The 23,802-nt window shown below is 45.8% G+C and overlaps 1 protein-coding gene across 1 annotated transcript in view; it reads right to left on the bottom strand.

The window, feature by feature from the left end:
- The window catches only part of LOC109867343 (uncharacterized), a 63,188-nt gene that overhangs the window by 36,748 nt on the left and 2,638 nt on the right, over positions 1-23,802 (bottom strand). The window contains exons 2-3 of the mRNA XM_031801543.1: positions 22,248-22,299; positions 21,998-22,015 (exon numbers count right to left, since the gene is read on the bottom strand). Of these exons, the coding sequence (XP_031657403.1) occupies positions 21,998-22,015; positions 22,248-22,299 (70 nt within the window). The remainder of the gene's footprint in view (positions 1-21,997; positions 22,016-22,247; positions 22,300-23,802) is intronic.

Here is a 23,802-nt window from a genome sequence, read left to right as displayed (position 1 = left end):
TCCCCCTTTCCCTTTACAACTGACTAGGTATCTCCCTTTACAACTGACTAGGTATCCCCCTTTACAACTGACTAGGTATCCCCCCTTTCCCTTTACAACTGACTAGGTATCTCCCTTTACAACTGACTAGGTATCCCCCTTTCCCTTTACAACTGACTAGGTATCCCCCCTTTCCCTTTACAACTGACTAGGTATCTCCCTTTACAACTGACTAGGTATCCCCCCTTTCCCTTTACAACTGACTAGGTATCCCCCTTTCCCTTTACAACTGACTAGGTATCTCCCTTTACAACTGACTAGGTATCTCCCTTTCCCTTTACAACTGACTAGGTATCCCCCTTTACAACTGACTAGGTATCCCCCCTTTCCCTTTACAACTGACTAGGTATCCCCCTTTCCCTTTACAACTGACTAGGTATCTCCCTTTCCCTTTACAACTGACTAGGTATCCCCCCTTTCCCTTTACAACTGACTAGGTATCCCCCCTTTACAACTGACTAGGTATCCCCCTTTCCCTTTACAACTGACTAGGTATCTCCCTTTACAACTGACTAGGTATCCCCTTTCCCTTTACAACTGACTAGGTATCCCCCCTTTCCCTTTACAACTGACTAGGTATCTCCCTTTACAACTGACTAGGTATCCCCCCTTTCCCTTTACAACTGACTAGGTATCCCCCTTTCCCTTTACAACTGACTAGGTATCTCCCTTTACAACTGACTAGGTATCTCCCTTTCCCTTTACAACTGACTAGGTATCTCCCTTTACAACTGACTAGGTATCCCCCCTTTCCCTTTACAACTGTCTAGGTATCTCCCTTTCCCTTTACAACTGACTAGGTATCCCCCCTTTCCCTTTACAACTGACTAGGTATCCCCCCTTTCCTTTTACAACTGACTAGGTATCCCCCCTTTCCCTTTACAACTGACTAGGTATCTCCCTGTACAACTGACTAGGTATCTCCCTTTACAACTGACTAGGTATCCCCCTTTCCCTTTACAAACTGACTAGGTATCCCCCCTTTCCCTTTACAACTGACTAGGTATCTCCCTTTACAACTGACTAGGTATCCCCCTTTCCCTTTACAACTGACTAGGTATCCCCCTTTCCCTTTACAACTGACTAGGTATCTCCCTTTACAACTGACTAGGTATCTCCCTTTCCCTTTACAACTGACTAGGTATCCCCCTTTACAACTTGACTAGGTATCCCCCCTTGCCCTTTACAACTGACTAGGTATCCCCCTTTCCCTTTACAACTGACTAGGTATCTCCCTTTCCCTTTACAACTGACTAGGTATCCCCCCTTTCCCTTTACAACTGACTAGGTATCCCCCTTTACAACTGACTAGGTATCCCCCTTTCCCTTTACAACTGACTAGGTATCTCCCTTTACAACTGAACTAGGTATCCCCTTTCCCTTTACAACTGACTAGGTATCCCCCCTTTCCCTTTACAACTGACTAGGTATCTCCCTTTACAACTGACTAGGTATCCCCCCTTTCCCTTTACAACTGACTAGGTATCCCCCTTTCCTTTACAACTGACTAGGTATCTCCCTTTACAACTGACTAGGTATCTCCCTTTCCCTTTACAACTGACTAGGTATCTCCCTTTACAACTGACTAGGTATCCCCCTTTCCCTTACAACTGTCTAGGTATCTCCCTTTCCCTTTTACAACTGACTAGGTATCCCCCTTTACAAACTGACTAGTATCCCCCCTTGTCACCTTTACAACGGACTAGGTATCCCCCCTTTCCTTTTACAACTGACTAGTATCCCCCCTTTCCCTTTACAACTGACTAGGTATCTCCCTGTACAACTGACTAGGTATCTCCCTTTACAACTGACTAGGTATCTCCCCCTTTCCCCTTTACAACTGACTAGGTATCCCCCCTTTCCCTATTACAACTGACTAGGTATCTCCCTGTACAACTGACTAGGTATCTCCCTGTACAACTGACTAGGTATCCCCCCCTTTCCTGTACAACTGACTAGGTATCTCCCTTTACAACTGACTAGGTATCCCCCCTTTCCCTGTACAACTGACTAGGTATCTCCCTGTACAACTGACTAGGTATCCCCCCTTTCCCTGTACAACTGACTAGGTATCTCCCTTTACAACTGACTAGGATATCCCCCCTTTCCCTTTACAACTGACTAGGTATCCCCCCCTTTCCTTTACAACTGACTAAGGTATCCCCCCTTTCCCTTTACAACTGACTAGGGATCCCCCTTTCCCTTTACAACTGACTAGGTATCCCCCTTTACAACTGACTAAGGTATCCCCTTTCCCTTTACAACTGACTAGGTATCCCCCCTTTCCCTTTACAACTGACTAGGTTATCCCCCCTTTCCCTTTACAACTGACTAGGTATCCCCCTTTCCCTTTACAACTGACTAGGTATCCCCCCTTTCCCTTACAACTGACTAGGTATCCCCCCCTTTCCCTTACAAACTGACTAGGTAATCCCCCCTTTCCCTGTACAACTGACTAGGTATCCCCCTTTCCCTTTACAACTGACTAGGTATCCCCCCCTTTCCCTGTAAAACTTGCTAGGTATCCCCCTTCCCTTACACTGACTAGGTATCCCCCTTTCCCTTTACAACTGACTAGGTATCCCTCCTTTCCCTGTACAACTGACTAGGTATCTCCCTTTAACAACTGACTAGGTTATCCCCCTTTCCCTGTTGACAACTGACTAGGTATCCCCGCTTTCCCTTTACAACTGACTAGGTATCCCCCTTTACAACTGACTAGGTATCTCCCTTTACACTGACTAGGTATCCCCCTTTACAACTGACTAGGTATCCCCCTTTCCCTTTACAACTGACTAAGGATCCCCCTTTACAACTGACTAGGTATCCCCCTTTCCCTTTACAACTGACTAGGTATCTCCCTTTACAACTGACTAGGTATCCCCCTTTCCCTTTACAACTGACTAGGTATCATCTCCCTTTACAACTGACTAGGTATCTCCTTTTACAACTGACTAGGTATCCCCCCTTTCCCTTTACAACTGACTAGGTATCTCCCTTTACAACTGACTAGGTATCCCCCCCTTTCCCTTTACAACTGAATAGGTATCCCCCCTGTTCCCTGTACAACTGACTAGGTATCTCCCCTTTACAACTGACTAGTATCCCCCTTTCCCTTTACAACTGACTAGGTATCCCCCCTTTCCCTGTACAACTGACTAGGTATCCCCCCTTGCCCTGTACAACTGACTAGGTATCTCCCCTTTACAACTGACTAGGTATCTCCCCTTTACAACTGACTAGGTATCCCCCCTTTCCCTGTACAACTGACTAGGTATCTCCCCTTTACAACTGACTAGGTATCTCCCTTTACAACTGACTAGGTATCTCCCCTTTCCCTGTACAACTGACTAGGTATCTCCCTTTACAACTGACTAGGTATCTCCCTTTACAACTGACTAGGTATCCCCCCTTTCCCTTTAAACTGACTAGGTATCCCCCCTTTCCCTTTACAACTGACTAGGTATCTCCCTTTACAACTGACTAGGTATCCCCCCTTTCCCTTTACAAACTTGACTAGGTATCCCCCCTTTCCCTGTACAAGCTGACTAGGTATCTCCCTTTACACTGACTAGGTATCCCCCCTTTCCCTTTACAACTGACTAGGTATCTCCCTTTACAACTGACTAGGTATCCCCCCTTTCCCTTACAACTGACTAGGTATCCCCCTTTCCCTGTACAACTGACTAGGTATCCCCCCTTTCCCTTTACAACTGACTAGGTATCCCCCCTTTCCCTGTACAACTGACTAGGTATCCCCCCTTTCCCTGTACAACTGACTAGGTATCCCCCCTTTCCCTTTACAACTGACTAGGTATCCCCCTTTCCCTTTACAACTGACTAGTATCTCCCTTTACACTGACTAGGTATCCCCCCTTTCCCTGTACAACTGACTAGGTATCTCCCTTTACAACTGACTAGGGTATCTCCCTTTACAACTGACTAGTATCCCCCTTTCCCTTTACAACTGACTAGGTATCTCCCTTTACAACTGACTAGGTATCCTCCTTTCCCTTTACAACTGACTAGGTATCCCCCTTTCCCTTTACAACTGACTCGGTATCCCCCTTTCCCTTTACAACTGACTAGGTATCTCCCTTTACAACTGACTAGGTATCCCCCTTTCCCTTTACAACTGACTAGGTATCTCCCTTTACAACTGACTAGGTATCCCCCTTTCCCTTTACAAACTGACTAGGTATCTCCCTTTACAACTGACTAGGTATCCCCTTTCCCTTTACAACTGACTAGGTATCCCCCTTTCCCTTTACAACTGACTAGGTATCCCCCTTTCCCTTTACAACTGACTAGGTATCCCCCCTTTCCCTTTACAACTGACTAGGTATCTCCCTTTACAACTGACTAGGTATCCCCTTTCCCTTTACAACTGACTAGGTATCTCCTTTACAACTGACTAGGTATCCCCCCTTTCCCTTTACAACTGACTAGGTATCTCCCTTTACAACTGACTAGGTATCCCCCTTTCCCTTTACAACTGACTAGGTATCCCCCTTTCCCTTTACAACTGACTAGGTATCCCCCCTTTCCCTTTACAACTGACTAGGTATCCCCGCTTTCCCTTTACAACTGACTAGGTATCCCCCCCCTTTACAACTGACTAGGTATCTCCCTTTACAACTGACTAGGTATCCCCCTTTACAACTGACTAGGTATCCCCCTTCCCTTTACAACTGACTAGGTATCCCCCCTTTACAACTGACTAGGTATCCCCCCTTTCCCTTTACAACTGACTAGGTATCTCCCTTTACAACTGACTAGGTATCCCCCTTCCCTTTACAACTGACTAGGTATCTCCCTTTACAACTGACTAGGTATCTCCTTTTACAAACTGACTAGGTATCCCCCCTTTCCCTTTACAACTGACTAGGTATCTCCCTTTACAACTGACTAGGTATCCCCCCTTTCCCTTTACAAACTGACTAGGTATCCCCCCTTTCCCTGTACAACTGACTAGGTATCTCCCCTTTACAACTGACTAGGTATCCCCCTTTCCCTTTACAACTGACTAGGTATCCCCCCTTTCCCTGTACAACTGACTAGGTATCCCCCCTTGCCCTGTACAACTGACTAGGTATCTCCCCTTTACAACTGACTAGGTATCCCCCTTTCCCTTTACAACTGACTAGGTATCCCCCCTTTCCCTGTACAAACTGACTAGGTATCTCCCCTGTACAACTGACTAGGTATCTCCCTTTACAACTGACTAGGTATCTCCCCTTTCCCTGTACAACTGACTAGGTATCTCCCTTTACAACTGACTAGGTATCTCCCTTTACAACTGACTAGGTATCTCCCTTACAACTGACTAGGTATCTCCCTTTACAACTGACTAGGTATCTCCCTTTACAAACTGACTAGGTATCTCCCTGATACAACTGACTAGGTATCTCCCTTTACAACTGACTAGGTATCCCCCCTTTCCCTTTACAACTGACTAGGTAGCCCCCTTTCCCTTTACAACTGACTAGGTATCCCCCCTTTCCCTTTACAACTGGACTAGGTATCCCCCCTTTCCCTTTAAAAACTGACTAGGTATCCCCCCTTTCCCTTTACAACTGGCTAGGGTATCCCCCCTTTCCCTGTACAACTGACTAGGTATCCCTTCCCTGGTACAACGGACTAGGTATCCCCCCTTTCCCTTTACAACTGACTAGGTATCCCCCTTCCCTTACAACTGACTAGGTATCCCCCCTTTCCCTGTACAACTGACTAGGTATCCCCCTTTCCCTTTACAACTGACTGGGTATCCCCTTTCCCGTTTCATTTGGGTTCCAACTGACTAGTATCCCCCCTTCCCTTTACAACGACTAGGTATCCCACCTTTACAACTGACTAGTATCCCCCCTTTCCCTTTACAACTGAACTAGGTATCTCCCTTTACAACCTGACTAGGTATCCCCCTTTACAACTGACTAGTATCCCCCTTTCCCTTTACAACTGACTAGGTATCCCCCTTTCCCTTACAACTGACTAGGTATCTCCCTTTACAACTGACTAGGTATCTCCCTTTCCCTTTACAACTGACTAGGTATCCCCCCTTACAACTGACTAGGTATCCCCTTCCCTTTACAACTGACTAGTATCCCCTTTCCTTTACAACTGACTAGGTATCCCTTCCCTTTACAACTGACTAGGTATCCCCCTTTCCCTTTACAAACTGACTAGGTATCCCCCTTTCCCTTTACAACTGACTAGTATCCCCCCTTTACAACTGACTAGGTATCCCCCTTTCCCTTTACAACTGACTAGGTATCCCCCCCTTTACAACTGACTAGGTATCTCCCTTTACAACTGACTAGGTATCCCCCTTTACAACTGACTAGGTATCCCCCTTTCCCTTTACAACTGACTAGGTATCCCCCCTTTACAACTGACTAGGTATCCCCCTTTCCCTTTACAACTGACTAGGTATCTCCCTTTACAACTGACTAGGTATCCCCCCTTTCCCTTTACAACTGACTAGGTATCTCCCTTTACAACTGACTAGGTATCTCCTTTTACAACTGACTAGGTATCCCCCCTTTCCCTTTACAACTGACTAGGTATCTCCCTTTACAACTGACTAGGTATCCCCCCTTTCCCTTTACAACTGACTAGGTATCCCCCTTTCCCTGTACAACTGACTAGGTATCTCCCCTTTACAACTGACTAGGTATCCCCCTTTCCCTTTACAACTGACTAGGTATCCCCCCTTTCCCTGTACAACTGACTAGGTATCCCCCTTGCCCTGTACAACTGACTAGGTATCTCCCTTTACAACTGACTAGGTATCCCCCCTTTCCCTTTACAACTGACTAGGTATCCCCCCTTTCCCTGTACAACTGACTAGGTATCTCCCCTTTACAACTGACTAGGTATCTCCCTTTACAACTGACTAGGTATCTCCCCTTTCCCTGTACAACTGACTAGGTATCTCCCTTTACAACTGACTAGGTATCTCCCTTTACAACTGACTAGGTATCTCCCTTTACAACTGACTAGGTATCTCCCTTTACAACTGACTAGGTATCTCCCTTTACAACTGACTAGGTATCTCCCTGTACAACTGACTAGGTATCTCCCTTTACAACTGACTAGGTATCCCCCCTTTCCCTTTACAACTGACTAGGTATCCCCCTTTCCCTTTACAACTGACTAGGTATCCCCCCTTTCCCTTTACAACTGACTAGGTATCCCCCCTTTCCCTTTAAAACTGACTAGGTATCCCCCCTTTCCCTTTACAACTGGCTAGGTATCCCCCCTTTCCCTGTACAACTGACTAGGTATCCCCCCTTTCCCTTTACAACTGACTAGGTATCCCCCTTTCCCTTTACAACTGACTAGGTATCCCCCCTTTCCCTGTACAACTGACTAGGTATCCCCCCTTTCCCTTTACAACTGACTAGGTATCCCCCTTTCCCTTTACAACTGACTGGGTATCCCCCCTTTCCCTTTCCAACTGACTAGGTATCCCCCCTTTCCCTTTACAACTGACTAGGTATCCCACCTTTACAACTGACTAGGTATCCCCCCTTTCCCTTTACAACTGACTAGGTATCTCCCTTTACAACTGACTAGGTATCCCCCTTTACAACTGACTAGGTATCCCCCCTTTCCCTTTACAACTGACTAGGTATCCCCCTTTCCCTTTACAACTGACTAGGTATCTCCCTTTACAACTGACTAGGTATCTCCCTTTCCCTTTACAACTGACTAGGTATCCCCCTTTACAACTGACTAGGTATCCCCCCTTTCCCTTTACAACTGACTAGGTATCCCCCTTTCCCTTTACAACTGACTAGGTATCTCCCTTTCCCTTTACAACTGACTAGGTATCCCCCCTTTCCCTTTACAACTGACTAGGTATCCCCCCTTTACAACTGACTAGGTATCCCCCCTTTCCCTTTACAACTGACTAGGTATCCCCCCTTTACAACTGACTAGGTATCCCCTTAAGGTTATCCCCTTTACAACTGACTAGGTATCCCCCTTTCCCTTTACAACTGACTAGGTATCTCCCTTTACAACTGACTAGGTATCCCCCTTTACAACTGACTAGGTATCCCCCCTTTCCCTTTACAACTGACTAGGTATCCCCCTTTCCCTTTACAACTGACTAGGTATCTCCCTTTACAACTGACTAGGTATCTCCCTTTCCCTTTACAACTGACTAGGTATCCCCCTTTACAACTGACTAGGTATCCCCCCTTTCCCTTTACAACTGACTAGGTATCCCCCTTTCCCTTTACAACTGACTAGGTATCTCCCTTTCCCTTTACAACTGACTAGTATCCCCCTTTCCCTTTACATACTGACTAGGTATCCCCCCCTTTACAACTGACTAGGTATCCCCCCTTTCCCTTTACAACTGACTAGGTATCTCCTTTACAACTGACTAGGTATCCCCTTTCCCTTTACAACTGACTAGGTATCCCCCCTTTCCCTTTACAACTGACTAGGTATCTCCCTTTACAACTGACTAGGGTATCCCCCCTTTCCCTTTACAACTGACTAGGTATCCCCCTTTCCCTTTACAACTGACTAGGTATCTCCCTTTACAACTGACTAGGTATCTCCCTTTCCCTTTACAAACTGACTAGGTATCTCCCTTTACAACTGAACTAGTATCCCCCTTTCCCTTTCAACGTCTAGGTATCTCCCTTTCCCTTTACAACTGACTAGGTATCCCCCCTTTCCCTTTACAACTGACTAGGTATCCCCCCTTTCCCTTTACAACTGACTAGGTATCCCCCCTTTCCCTTTACAACTGACTAGGTATCTCCCTGTACAACTGACTAGGTATCTCCCTTTACAACTGACTAGGTATCCCCCCTTTCCCTTTACAACTGACTAGGTATCCCCCCTTTCCCTTTACAACTGACTAGGTATCTCCCTGTACAACTGACTAGGTATCCCCCCTTTCCCTGTACAACTGACTAGGTATCTCCCTTTACAACTGACTAGGTATCCCCCCTTTCCCTGTACAACTGACTAGGTATCTCCCTGTACAACTGACTAGGTATCCCCCCTTTCCCTGTACAACTGACTAGGTATCTCCCTTTACAACTGACTAGGTATCCCCCCTTTCCCTTTACAACTGACTAGGTATCCCCCCTTTCCCTTTACAACTGACTAGGTATCCCCCCTTTCCCTTACAACTGACTAGGTATCCCCCCCTTTCCCTTTACAACTGACTAGGTATCCCCCCTTTACAACTGACTAGGTAATCCCCCCTTTCCCTTTACAACTGACTAGGTATCCCCCCTTTCCCTTTACAACTGACTAGGTATCCCCCCTTTCCCTTTACAACTGACTAGGTATCCCCCCTTTCCCTTTACAACTGACTAGGTATCCCCCCTTTCCCTTTACAACTGACTAGGTATCTCCCTTTACAACTGACTAGGTATCCCCCCCTTTCCCTTTACAACTGACTAGGTATCCCCCCTTTCCCTGTACAACTGACTAGGTATCCCCCTTTCCCTTTACAACTGACTAGGTATCCCCCCTTTCCCTGTACAACTGACTAGGTATCCCCCCTTTCCTGTACAACTGACTAGGTATCCCCCCTTTCCCTTTACAACTGACTAGGTATCCCCCTTTCCCTTTACAACTGACTAGGTATCCCTCCTTTCCCTGTACAACTGACTAGGTATCTCCCTTTACAACTGACTAGGTATCCCCCTTTCCCTTTACAACTGACTAGGTATCTCCCTTTACAACTGACTAGGTATCCTCCTTTCCTTTACAACTGACTAGGTATCCCCCTTTCCCTTTACAACTGACTAGGTATCCCCCTTTCCCTTTACAACTGACTAGGTATCCCCCTTTCCCTTTACAACTGACTAGGTATCTCCCTTTACAACTGACTAGGTATCCCCCCTTTCCCTTTACAACTGACTAGGTATCTCCCTTTACAACTGACTAGGTATCCCCCTTTCCCTTTACAACTGACTAGGTATCCCCCTTTCCCTTTACAACTGACTAGGTATCCCCCTTTCCCTTTACAACTGACTAGGTATCCCCCCTTTCCCTTTACAACTGACTAGGTATCTCCCTTTACAACTGACTAGGTATCCCCCTTTCCCTTTACAACTGACTAGGTATCTCCCTTTACAACTGACTAGGTATCCCCCCTTTCCCTTTACAACTGTCTAGGTATCCTTCCCTTTACAACTGACTAGGTATCCCCCTTTCCCTTTACAACTGGACTAGGTATCCCCCTTTCCCTTTACAACTGACTAGGTATCCCCCCTTTCCCTTTACAACTGACTAGGTATCCCCCTTTCCCTTACAACTGACTAGTATCCCCGCTTTCCTTTACAACTGACTAGGTATCCCCCCTTTACAACTGACTAGGTATCTCCCTTTACAACTGACTAGGTATCCCCCTTTACAACTGACTAGGTATCCCCCTTTCCCTTTACAACTGACTAGGTATCTCCCTTTACAACTGACTAGGTATCCCCCTTTACACTGAACTAGGTATCCCCCCTTTCCCTTTACAACTGACTAGGTATCTCCCTTTACAACTGACTAGGTATCCCCCTTCCCTTTACAACTGACTAGGTATCCCCCTTTCCCTTTACAACTGGACTAGGTATCTCCCTTTACAACTGACTAGGTATCCCCCCTTTCCCTTTTACAACTGGACTAGGTATCCCCCTTTCCCTTTACAACTGACTAGGTATCTCCCTTTACAACTGACTAGGTATCTCCCTTTCCCTTTACAACTGACTAGGTATCCCCCTTTACAACTGACTAGGTATCCCCCCTTTCCCTTTACAACTGACTAGGTATCCCCCTTTCCCTTTACAACTGACTAGGTATCTCCCTTTCCCTTTACAACTGACTAGGTATCCCCCTTTCCCTTTACAACTGACTAGGTATCCCCCTTTACAACTGACTAGGTATCCCCCCTTTCCCTTTACAACTGACTAGGTATCTCCCTTTACAACTGACTAGGTATCCCCTTTCCCTTTACAACTGACTAGGTATCCCCCCTTTCCCTTTACAACTGACTAGGTATCTCCCTTTACAACTGACTAGGTATCCCCCCCTTTCCCTTTACAACTGACTAGGTATCCCCCTTTCCCTTTACAACTGACTAGGTATCTCCCTTTACAACTGACTAGGTATCTCCCTTTCCCTTTACAACGGACTAGGTATCTCCCTTTACAACTGACTAGGTATCCCCTTTCCTTTACAACTGACTAGGTATCTCCCTTACACTACTAGGTATCCCCTTTCCCTTTACAACTGTCTAGTATCTCCCTTTCCCTTTACAACTGACTAGGTATCCCCCTTCCCTTTACAACTGACTAGGTATCCCCCTTTCCTTTTACAACTGACTAGGTATCCCCCCTTTCCCTTTACAACTGACTAGGTATCTCCCTGTACAACTGACTAGGTATCTCCTTTACAACTGACTAGGTATCCCCCCTTTCCCTTTACAACTGACTAGGTATCCCCCCTTTCCCTTTACCAACTGACTAGGTATCTCCCTGTACAACTGACTAGGTATCTCCCTGTACAACTGACTAGGTATCCCCCCTTTCCCTGTACAACTGACTAGGTATCTCCCTTTACAACTGACTAGGTATCCCCCCCTTTCCCTGTACACACTGACTAGGTATCTCCCTGTACAACTGACTAGGTATCCAACTGACTAGGTATTCCCCCCTGTTCCCTGTACAAAACTGACTAGGTATCTCCCTTTTACAACTGACTAGTATCCCCCTTTTCCCTTACAACTTGACTAGTATCCCCCCTGGTCCCTTTACAACTGACTAGTATCCCCCCCTTTTCCCTTAACAACTGACTAGGTATCCCCCTTACAACTGACTAGGTATCCCCCCCTTTTCCCTTTACAACTGACTAGGTATCCCCCCTTTCCCTTTACAACTGACTAGGTATCCCCCCTTTCCCTTTACAACGGACTAGGTATCCCCCCTTTCCCTTTACAACTGACTGAGGTATCCCCCCTTCCCTTACAACGGGACTAGGTATCCACCCTTTCCCTTTACAACTTGGGGGGAACTTAGGTATCCCCCCTTTCCCTGTACAACTGACTAGGTATCCCCCCTTTCCCCTTTACAACTACTAGGTATCCCCCCTTTCCCTGTAGCAAACTGGACTAGGTATCCCCCTTTCCCTGTACAACTGACTAGGTATCCCCCTTTCCCTTTACAACTGACTAGGTATCCCCCTTTCCCTTTACAACTGACTGGTATCCCTCCCCTTCCCTGTACAACTGACTAGGTATCTCCCTTTACAACTGACTAGGTATCCCCCTTTCCCTTTACAACTGACTAGGTATCTCCCTTTACAACTGACTAGGTAATCCTCCTTTCCCTTTACAACTGACTAGGTATCCCCCTTTCCCTTTACAACTGACTAGGTATCCCCCTTTCCCTTTACAACTGACTAGGTATCCCCCTTTCCCTTTACAACTGACTAGGTATCTCCCTTTACAACTGACTAGGTATCCCCCCTTTCCCTTTACAACTGACTAGGTATCCCCCCTTTCCTTTACAACTGACTAGGTATCTCCCTTTACAACTGACTAGGTATCCCCCTTTCCCTTTACAACTGACTGAAGGTATCCCCCTTTCTCCTTTACAACTGACTAGTATCCCCCTTTCCCTTTACAACTGACTAGGTATCCCCCCTTCCCTTTACAACTGACTAAGGTATCCCCGCTTTCCCTTTACAACTGACTAGGTATCCCCCCTTTACAACTGACTAGGTATCTCCCTTTACAACTGACTAGGTATCCCCCTTTACAACTGACTAGGTATCCCCCTTTCCCTTTACAACTGACTAGGTATCTCCCTTTACAACTGACTAGGTATCCCCCTTTACAACTGACTAGGTATCCCCCTTTCCCTTTACAACTGACTAGGTATCTCCTTTACAACTGACTAGGTATCCCCCTTTCCCTTTACAACTGACTAGGTATCCCCCCTTTCCCTTTACACTGACTAGGTATCTCCCTTTACAACTGACTAGGTATCCCCCCTTTCCCTTTACAACTGACTAGGTATCCCCCTTTCCCTTTACAACTGACTAGGTATCTCCCTTTACAACTGACTAGGTATCTCCCTTTCCCTTTACAACTGACTAGGTATCTCCCTTTCCCTTTACAAACTGACTAGGTATCCCCCTTTCCCTTTACAACTGACTAGGTATCTCCCTTTCCCTTTACAACTGACTAGGTATCCCCCCTTTCCTTTACAACTGACTAGGTATCCCCCCTTTACAACTGACTAGTATCCCCCCTTTCCCTTTACAACTGACTAGGTATCTCCATTTACAACTGACTAGGTATCCCCTTTCCCTTTACAACTGACTAGGTATCCCCCCTTTCCCTTTACAACTGACTAGGTATCTCCCTTTACACTGACTAGGTATCCCCCCTTTCCCTTTACAACTGACTAGGTATCCCCCTTTCCCTTTACAACTGACTAGGTATCTCCCTTTCCCTTTACAACTGACTAGGTATCTCCCTTTACAACTGACTAGGTATCCCCCTTTCCCTTTACAACTGTCTAGGTATCTCCCTTTCCCTTTACAACTGACTAGGTATCCCCCCTTTCCCTTTACAACTGACTAGGTATCCCCCCTTTCCTTTTACAACTGACTAGGTATCCCCCCTTTCCCTTTACAAACTGACTAGGTATCTCCCTGTACAACTGACTAGGTATCTCCCTTTACAACTGACTAGGTATCCCCCCTTTCCCTTTACAACTGACTAGGTATCCCCCTTTCCCTTTACAACTGACTAGGTATCTCCCTGTACAACTGACTAGGTATCTCCCTGTACAACTGACTAGGTATCCCCCTTTCCCTGTACAACTGACTAGGTATCTCCCTTTACAACTGACTAGGTATCCCCCCTTTCCCTGTACAACTGACTAGGTATCTCCCTGTACAACTGACTAGGTATCCCCCCTTTCCCTGTACAACTGACTAGGTATCTCCCTTTACAACTGACTAGGTATCCCCCCTTTCCCTTTACAACTGACTAGGTATCCCCCCTTTTCCCTTTACAACTGACTAGGTATCCCCCCTTTACAACTGACTAGGTATCCCCCCTTTCCCTTTACAACTGACTAGGTATCCCCCCTTTCCCTTTACAACTGACTAGGTATCCCCCCTTTCCCTTTACAACTGACTAGGTATCCCCCTTTCCTTTACAACTGACTAGGTATCCCCCCTTTCCCTTTACAACTGACTAGGTATCTCCCTTTTACAACTGACTAGGTATCCCCCCTTTCCCTTTACAACTGACTAGGTATCCCCCCTTTCCCTGTACAACTGACTAGGTATCCCCCCTTTCCCTTTACAACTGACTAGGTATCCCCCCTTTCCCTGTACAACTGACTAGGTATCCCCCCTTTCCCTGTACAACTGACTAGGTATCCCCCCTTTCCCTTTACAACTGACTAGGTATCCCCCTTTCCCTTTACAACTGACTAGGTATCCCTCCTTTCCCTGTACACTGACTAGGTATCTCCCTTTACAACTGACTAGGTATCCCCCTTTCCCTTTACAACTGACTAGGTATCTCCCTTTACAACTGACTAGGTATCCTCCTTTCCCTTTACAACTGACTAGGTATCCCCCTTTCCCTTTACAACTGACTAGGTATCCCCCTTTTCCCTTTACAAACTGACTAGGTATCCCCCTTTCCCTTACAACTGACTAGGTATCTCCCTTTACAACTGACTAGGTATCCCCCCTTTCCCTTTACAACTGACTAGGTATCTCCCTTTACAACTGACTAGGTATCCCCCTTTCCCTTTACAACTGACTAGGTATCCCCCTTTCCCTTTACAACTGACTAGGTATCCCCCTTTCCCTTTACAACTGACTAGGTATCCCCCCTTTCCCTTTACAACTGACTAGGTATCTCCCTTTACAACTGACTAGGTATCCCCCTTTCCCTTTACAACTGACTAGGTATCCCCCCTTTCCCTTTACAACTGACTAGGTATCCCCCCTTTCCCTTTACAACTGACTAGGTATCCCCCCTTTCCCTTTACAACTGACTAGGTATCCTCGCTTTCCCTTTACAAACTGACTAGGTATCCCCCCTTTTACAACTGACTAGGTATCTCCCTTTACAACTGACTAGGTATCCCCTTTACAACTGACTAGGTATCCCCCTTTCCCTTTACAACTGACTAGGTATCCCCCCTTTACAACTGACTAGGTATCCCCCCTTTCCCTTTACAACTGACTAGGTATCTCCCTTTACAACTGACTAGGTATCCCCCCTTTCCCTGTTACAACTGACTAGGTATCTCCCTTTACAACTGACTAGGTATCTCCCTTTACAACTGACTAGGTATCTCCCTTTACAACTGACTAGGTATCTCCCTTTACAACTGACTAGGTATCCCCCCTTTCCCTGTACAACTGACTAGGTATCTCCCTTTACAACTGACTAGGTATCTCCCTTTACAACTGACTAGGTATCTCCCTGTACAACTGACTAGGTATCTCCCGTTACAACTGACTAGGTATCCCCCCTTTCCCTTTACAACTGACTAGGTATCTCCCTGTACAACTGACTAGGTATCTCCCCTTTACAACTGACTAGGTATCCCCCCTTTCCCTTTTACAACAGACTAGGTATCTCCCTGTACAACTGACTAGGTATCTCCCTTTCCCTTTACAACTGACTAGGTATCTCCCTTTCCCTTTACAACTGACTAGGTATCCCCCCTTTCCCTTTACAACTGACTAGGTATCCCCCTTTCCCTTTACAACTGACTAGGTATCCCCCCTTTCCCTTTACAACTGACTAGGTATCCCCCTTTCCCTTTAAAACTGACTAGGTATCCCCCCTTTCCCTTTACAACTGGCTAGGTATCCCCCCTTTCCCTGTACAACTGACTAGGTATCCCCCCTTTCCCTTTACAACTGACTAGGTATCCCCCTTTCCCTTTACAACTGACTAGGTATCCCCCCTTTCCCTGTACAACTGACTAGGTATCCCCCCTTTCCCTTTACAACTGACTAGGTATCCCCCTTTCCCTTTACAACTGACTAGGTATCCCCCCTTTCCCTTTCCAACTGACTAGGTATCCACCCTTTCCCTTTACAACTGACTAGGTATCCCCCCTTTACAACTGACTAGGTATCCCCCCTTTCCCTTTACAACTGACTAGGTATCTCCCTGTACAACTGACTAGGTATCTCCCTGTACAACTGACTAGGTATCTCCCTGTACAACAGACTAGGTATCTCCCTGTACAACTGGCTAGGTATCCCCCTTTCCCTTTACAACTGACTAGGTATCTCCCTTTACAACTGACTAGGTATCCCCCCTTTCCCTTACAACTGACTAGGTATCTCCCTTTACAACTGACTAGGTATCCCCCTTTCCCTTTACAACTGACTAGGTATCTCCCTTTACAACTGACTAGGTATCCCCTTTCCCTTTACAACTGACTAGGTATCCCCCCTTTCCCTTTACAACTGACTAGGTATCTCCCTTTACAACTGACTAGGTATCCCCCCTTTCCCTTTACAACTGACTAGGTATCCCCCTTTCCCTTTACAACTGACTAGGTATCTCCATTTACAACTGACTAGGTATCTCCCTTTCCCTTTACAACTGACTAGGTATCTCCCTTTACAACTGACTAGGTATCCCCCTTTCCCTTTACAACTGTCTAGGTATCTCCCTTTCCCTTTACAACTGACTAGGTATCCCCCCTTTCCCTTTACAACTGACTAGGTATCCGCCCTTTCCCTTTACAACTGACTAGGGATCCCCCCTTTCCCTTTACAACTGACTAGGTATCTCCCTGTACAACTGACTAGGTATCTCCCTTTACAACTGACTAGGTATCCCCCCTTTCCCTTTACAACTGACTAGGTATCCCCCCTTTCCCTTTACAACTGACTAGGTATCTCCCTGTACAACTGACTAGGTATCTCCCTGTACAACTGACTAGGTATCCCCCCTTTCCCTGTACAACTGACTAGGTATCTCCCTTTACAACTGACTAGGTATCCCCCCTTTCCCTGTACAACTGACTAGATATCTCCCTGTACAACTGACTAGGTATCCCCCCTTTCCCTTTACAACTGACTAGGTATCCCCCCTTTCCCTTTACAACTGACTAGGTATTCCACCTTTCCCTTTACAACTGACTAGGTATCCCCCCTTTCCCTTTACAACTGACTAGGTATCCCCCCTTTCCCTTTACAACTGACTAGGTATCCCCCCTTTACAACTGACTAGGTATCCCCCCTTTCCCTTTACAACTGACTAGGTATCCCCCGTTTCCCTTTACAACTGACTAGGTATCCCCCCTTTCCCTTTACAACTGACTAGGTATCCCCCCTTTCCCTTTACAACTGACTAGGTATCCCCCCTTTCCCTTTACAACTGACTAGGTATCTCCCTTTACAACTGACTAGGTATCCCCCCCTTTCCCTTTACAACTGACTAGGTATCCCCCCTTTCCCTGTACAACTGACTAGGTATCCCCCCTTTCCCTTTACAACTGACTAGGTATCCCCCCTTTCCCTGTACAACTGACTAGGTATCCCCCCTTTCCCTGTACAACTGACTAGGTATCCCCCCTTTCCCTTTACAACTGACTAGGTATCCCGCTTTCCCTTTACAACTGACTAGGTATCCCTCCTTTCCCTGTATAACTGACTAGGTATCTCCCTTTACAACTGACTAGGTATCCCCCTTTCCCTTTACAACTGACTAGGTATCTCCCTTTACAACTGACTAGGTATCCTCCTTTCCCTTTACAACTGACTAGGTATCCCCCTTTCCCTTTACAACTGACTAGGTATCCCCCTTTCCCTTTACAACTGACTAGGTATCCCCCTTTCCCTTTACAACTGACTAGGTATCTCCCTTTACAACTGACTAGGTATCCCCCCTTTCCCTTTACAACTGACTAGGTATCTCCCTTTACAACTGACTAGGTATCCCCCTTTCCCTTTACAACTGACTAGGTATCCCCCTTTCCCTTTACAACTGACTAGGTATCCCCCTTTCCCTTACAACTGACTAGGTATCCCCCCTTTCCCTTTACAACTGACTAGGTATCTCCCTTTACAACTGGCTAGGTATCCCCCTTTCCCTTTACAACTGACTAGGTATCTCCCTTTACAACTGACTAGGTATCCCCCCTTTCCCTTTACAACTGACTAGGTATCTCCCTTTACAACTGACTAGGTATCCCCCTTTCCCTTTACAACTGACTAGGTATCCCCCTTTCCCTTTACAACTGACTAGGTATCCCCCCTTTCCCTTTACAACTGACTAGGTATCCCCGCTTTCCCTTTACAACTGACTAGGTATCCCCCCTTTACAACTGACTAGGTATCTCCCTTTACAACTGACTAGGTATCCCCCCTTTACAACTGACTAGGTATCCCCCTTTCCCTTTACAACTGACTAGGTATCCCCCCTTTCCCTTTACAACTGACTAGGTATCTCCCTTTACAACTGACTAGGTATCCCCCCTTTCCCTTTACAACTGACTAGGTATCTCCCTTTACAACTGACTAGGTATCTCCTTTTACAACTGACTAGTTATCCCCCCTTTCCCTTTACAACTGACTAGGTATCTCCCTTTACAACTGACTAGGTATCCCCCCTTTCCCTTTACAACTGACTAGGTATCCCCCCTTTCCCTGTACAACTGACTAGGTATCTCCCCTTTACAACTGACTAGGTATCCCCGCTTTCCCTTTACAACTGACTAGGTATCCCCCCTTTACAACTGACTAGGTATCTCCCTTTACAACTGACTAGGTATCCCCCTTTACAACTGACTAGGTATCCCCCTTTCCCTTTACAACTGACTAGGTATCCCCCCTTTACAACTGACTAGGTATCCCCCCTTTCCCTTTACAACTGACTAGGTATCTCCCTTTACAACTGACTAGGTATCCCCCCTTTCCCTTTACAACTGACTAGGTATCTCCTTTTACAACTGACTAGGTATCCCCCCTTTCCCTTTACAACTGACTAGGTATCTCCCTTTACAACTGACTAGGTATCCCCCCTTTCCCTTTACAACTGACTAGGTATCCCCCCTTTCCCTGTACAACTGACTAGGTATCTCCCCTTTACAACTGACTAGGTATCCCCCTTTCCCTTTACAACTGACTAGGTATCCCCCCTTTCCCTGTACAACTGACTAGGTATCTCCCCTTTACAACTGACTAGGTATCCCCCTTTCCCTTTACAACTGACTAGGTATCCCCCCTTTCCCTGTACAACTGACTAGGTATCTCCCCTGTACAACTGACTAGGTATCCCCCCTTGCCCTGTACAACTGACTAGGTATCTCCCCTTTACAACTGACTAGGTATCCCCCCTTTCCCTTTACAACTGACTAGGTATCCCCCCTTTCCCTGTACAACTGACTAGGTATCTCCCCTTTACAACTGACTAGGTATCTCCCTTTACAACTGACTAGGTATCTCCCCTTTCCCTGTACAACTGACTAGGTATCTCCCTTTACAACTGACTAGGTATCTCCCTTTACAACTGACTAGGTATCTCCCTTTACAACTGACTAGGTATCTCCCTTTACAACTGACTAGGTATCCCCCCTTTCCCTGTACAACTGACTAGGTATCTCCCTTTACAACTGACTAGGTATCTCCCTTTACAACTGACTAGGTATCTCCCTGTACAACTGACTAGGTATCTCCCTTTACAACTGACTAGGTATCCCCCCTTTCCCTTTACAACTGACTAGGTATCTCCCTGTACAACTGACTAGGTATCTCCCTTTACAACTGACTAGGTATCCCCCCTTTCCCTTTACAACTGACTAGGTATCCCCCCTTTCCCTTTACAACAGACTAGGTATCTCCCTGTACAACTGACTAGGTATCTCCCTTTACAACTGACTAGGTATCCCCCTTTCCCTTTACAACTGACTAGGTATCTCCCTTTACAACTGACTAGGTATCCCCCCTTTCCCTTTACAACTGACTAGGTATCTCCCTTTACAACTGACTAGGTATCCCCCTTTCCCTTTACAACTGACTAGGTATCCCCCTTTCCCTTTACAACTGACTAGGTATCCCCCCTTTCCCTTTACAACTGACTAGGTATCCCCCCTTTACCTTTACAACTGACTAGGTATCTCCCTTTACAACTGACTAGGTATCCCCCTTTCCCTTTACAACTGACTAGGTATCCCCCTTTCCCTTTACAACTGACTAGGTATCCCCCCTTTCCCTTTACAACTGACTAGGTATCCCCGCTTTCCCTTTACAACTGACTAGGTATCCCCCTTTACAACTGACTAGGTATCTCCCTTTACAACTGACTAGGTATCCCCCTTTACAACTGACTAGGTATCCCCCCTTTACAACTGACTAGGTATCCCCCCTTTCCCTTTACAACTGACTAGGTATCTCCCTTTACAACTGACTAGGTATCCCCCCTTTCCCTTTACAACTGACTAGGTATCTCCCTTTACAACTGACTAGGTATCTCCTTTTACAACTGACTAGGTATCCCCCCTTTCCCTTTACAACTGACTAGGTATCTCCCTTTACAACTGACTAGGTATCCCCCCTTTCCCTTTACAACTGACTAGGTATCCCCCCTTTCCCTGTACAACTGACTAGGTATCTCCCCTTTACAACTGACTAGGTATCCCCCTTTCCCTTTACAACTGACTAGGTATCCCCCCTTTCCCTGTACAACTGACTAGGTATCCCCCCTTGCCCTGTACAACTGACTAGGTATCTCCCCTTTACAACTGACTAGGTATCCCCCCTTTCCCTTTACAACTGACTAGGTATCCCCCCTTTCCCTGTACAACTGACTAGGTATCTCCCCTTTACAACTGACTAGGTATCTCCCCTTTCCCTGTACAACTGACTAGGTATCTCCCTTTACAACTGACTAGGTATCTCCCTTTACAACTGACTAGGTATCTCCCTTTACAACTGACTCGGTATCTCCCTTTACAACTGACTAGGTATCCCCCCTTTCCCTGTACAACTGACTAGGTATCTCCCTTTACAACTGACTAGGTATCTCCCTTTACAACTGACTAGGTATCTCCCTGTACAACTGACTAGGTATCTCCCTTTACAACAGACTAGGTATCCCCCCTTTCCCTTTACAACTGACTAGGTATCTCCCTGTACAACTGACTAGGTATCTCCCTTTACAACTGACTAGGTATCCCCCTTTCCCTTTACAACTGACTAGGTATCTCCCTGTACAACTGACTAGGTATCTCCCTTTACAACTGACTAGGTATCCCCCCTTTCCCTTTACAACTGACTAGGTATCTCCCTGTACAACTGACTAGGTATCTCCCTGTACAACTGACTAGGTATCTCCCTTTACAACTGACTAGGTATCCCCCCTTTCCCTTTACAACTGACTAGGTATCCCCCCTTTCCCTTTACAACTGACTAGGTATCTCCCTGTACAACTGACTAGGTATCTCCCTTTTCAACTGACTAGGTATCTCCCTTTACAACTGACTAGGTATCCCCCCTTTCCCTTTACAACTGACTAGGTATCTCCCTGTACAACTGACTAGGTATCTCCCTTTACAACTGACTAGGTATCCCCCCTTTACAACTGACTAGGTATCTCCCTTTACAACTGACTAGGTATCTCCCTTTACAACTGACTAGGTATCCCCCCTTTCCCTTTACAACTGACTAGGTATCTCCCTTTACAACTGACTAGGTATCCCCCCTTTCCCTTTACAACTGACTAGGTATCCCCCCTTTCCCTTTACAACTGACTAGGTATCCCCCCTTTCCCTTTACAACTGACTAGGTATCCCCCCTTTCCCTTTACAACTGACTAGGTATCCCCCCTTTCCCTTTACAACTGACTAGGTATCCCCCCTTTACAACTGACTAGGTATCTCCCTTTCCCTTTTGTCATGCTTTGATTGATGCAAAGTGTTCTTGATTGTTTTACCTGGAGGTCCTGGTGAGCCTGTAATGTAGGATGGAATGAATGGTTAGGAATGTACCTTTTTGTATTCATGTCCATTTCATTGTGCAATAGGCAACATACAGCGTTTCAATGAGGTACTGTCTGTATTAAGGCTGTTGCTAATGTTTTTTTATTTTAATCATTGTAGTTTTCAAAAAAAACTAAATGTGTTTTTCTTACCTGTCTGTGTACCCTAGATATTAGAAGAGCTATTTCAACAACAACAACACACCTGTTAAACACATGTCTTTTGTGCTGTTACATAGTTCCAACAGGACCTTGATCTGAAAGACACAAGTGAAGGGAAACGGTGACAATAACAGCAACTTAAAGGACACTACAGCTTGGATCTTTCATTTAAAGACCCTTGCTCCCTTCGGTCTCAACGTAGTCTTTGATCTGTATTTTTATTTCACCTTTTATTTAACCAGGTAGGCTAGTTGAGAACAAGTTCTCATTTACAACTGCGACCTGGCCAAGATAAAGCATAGCAGTGTGAACAGACAGCAACACAGAGTTACACATGGAGTAAAACAATAAACAAGTCCATAACACAGTAGAATTATTATATATATATTTTTTTTTAAAGAGTCTATATACGTTGTGTGCAAAAGGCATGAGGAGGTAGGCGAATAATTACAATTTAGCAGATTAACACTAGAGTGATAAATGATCAGATGGTCATGTGCAGGTAGAGATACTGGTGTGCAAAAGAGCAGAAAAGTAAATAAATAAAAACAGTATGGGAATGAGGTAGATAAATTGGGTGGGCTATTTACCAATGGACTATGTACAGCTGCAGCGATCGGTTAGCTGCTCAGATAGCAGATGTTTAAAGTTGGTGAGGGAGATAAAAGTCTCCAACTTCAGAGATTTTTGCAATTCGTTCCAGATCTGAAGACATTCTTGTGATTATTGTGATTTTGCTATTGTAAATGTTTGTAGGCTTAAGTAAGGAAATTGTATCTATGATCGTACGCTATCCATTTATGTTTTTTTGTATGCTATTTTAATATGAGAATTAACCAATGATATCAGGCCACCCCCGGCCATGATTACAGACACCTGTGTGTCTTCTTTTGACACTATATAAATGAGTCACCCCACAGTGTTGGTCATCATACCCTGATGAAGACAGCTTGTCTGTCCAAACGTTGGACATAAATGTTTTTTGCATCTGAGCTCCTAGAGCGTACGGCTCTCCTTTATATTTCTAAGTGTTCCACTCCAAATAGGTGTGCGTTTCTTTCGCCTCTAGATCAATAACAGCATCTTAACCATTAGCTCCAGTTTAGAGAAACTAGATGAATCATGCATCTAAAAATACAGCCAGTTGTTTCTTCTTTCTTTCCACTGTTCAGTGGTTTGATGTTCATTTCCTGTGTCACTCAGAAAGTGTGACATTTCTCCAGCCAAGTGGGTCCCTTTGTGGTTTAGCCCAGAGGATAGGATGAGTTTGTCAGAGTACCAAATGGAACCCTATTCCCTATATAGTGCACTACTTTAGACCAGAGCCCTATAGAACCCTATTCCCTATATAGTGCACTACTTTAGACCAGAGCCCTATAGAACCCTATTCCCTATATATAGTGCACTACTTTAGACCAGAGCCCTATATAGTGCGCTACTTTAGACCAGAGCCCTATAGAACCATATTCCCTATATATAGTGCACTACTTTAGACCAGAGCCCTATAGAACCCTATTCCCTATATAGTGCACTACTTTAGACCAGAGCCCTATATAGTGCGCTACTTTAGACCAGAGCCCTATAGAACCCTATTCCCT

Source organism: Oncorhynchus kisutch, linkage group LG22 (genome assembly GCF_002021735.2).
Source record: "Oncorhynchus kisutch isolate 150728-3 linkage group LG22, Okis_V2, whole genome shotgun sequence".
Classification (NCBI taxonomy): domain Eukaryota; kingdom Metazoa; phylum Chordata; class Actinopteri; order Salmoniformes; family Salmonidae; genus Oncorhynchus; species Oncorhynchus kisutch.
The sequence above is the reverse complement of the archived record's forward strand: the minus strand, read 5'-3'. Positions and strand labels throughout refer to the sequence as shown.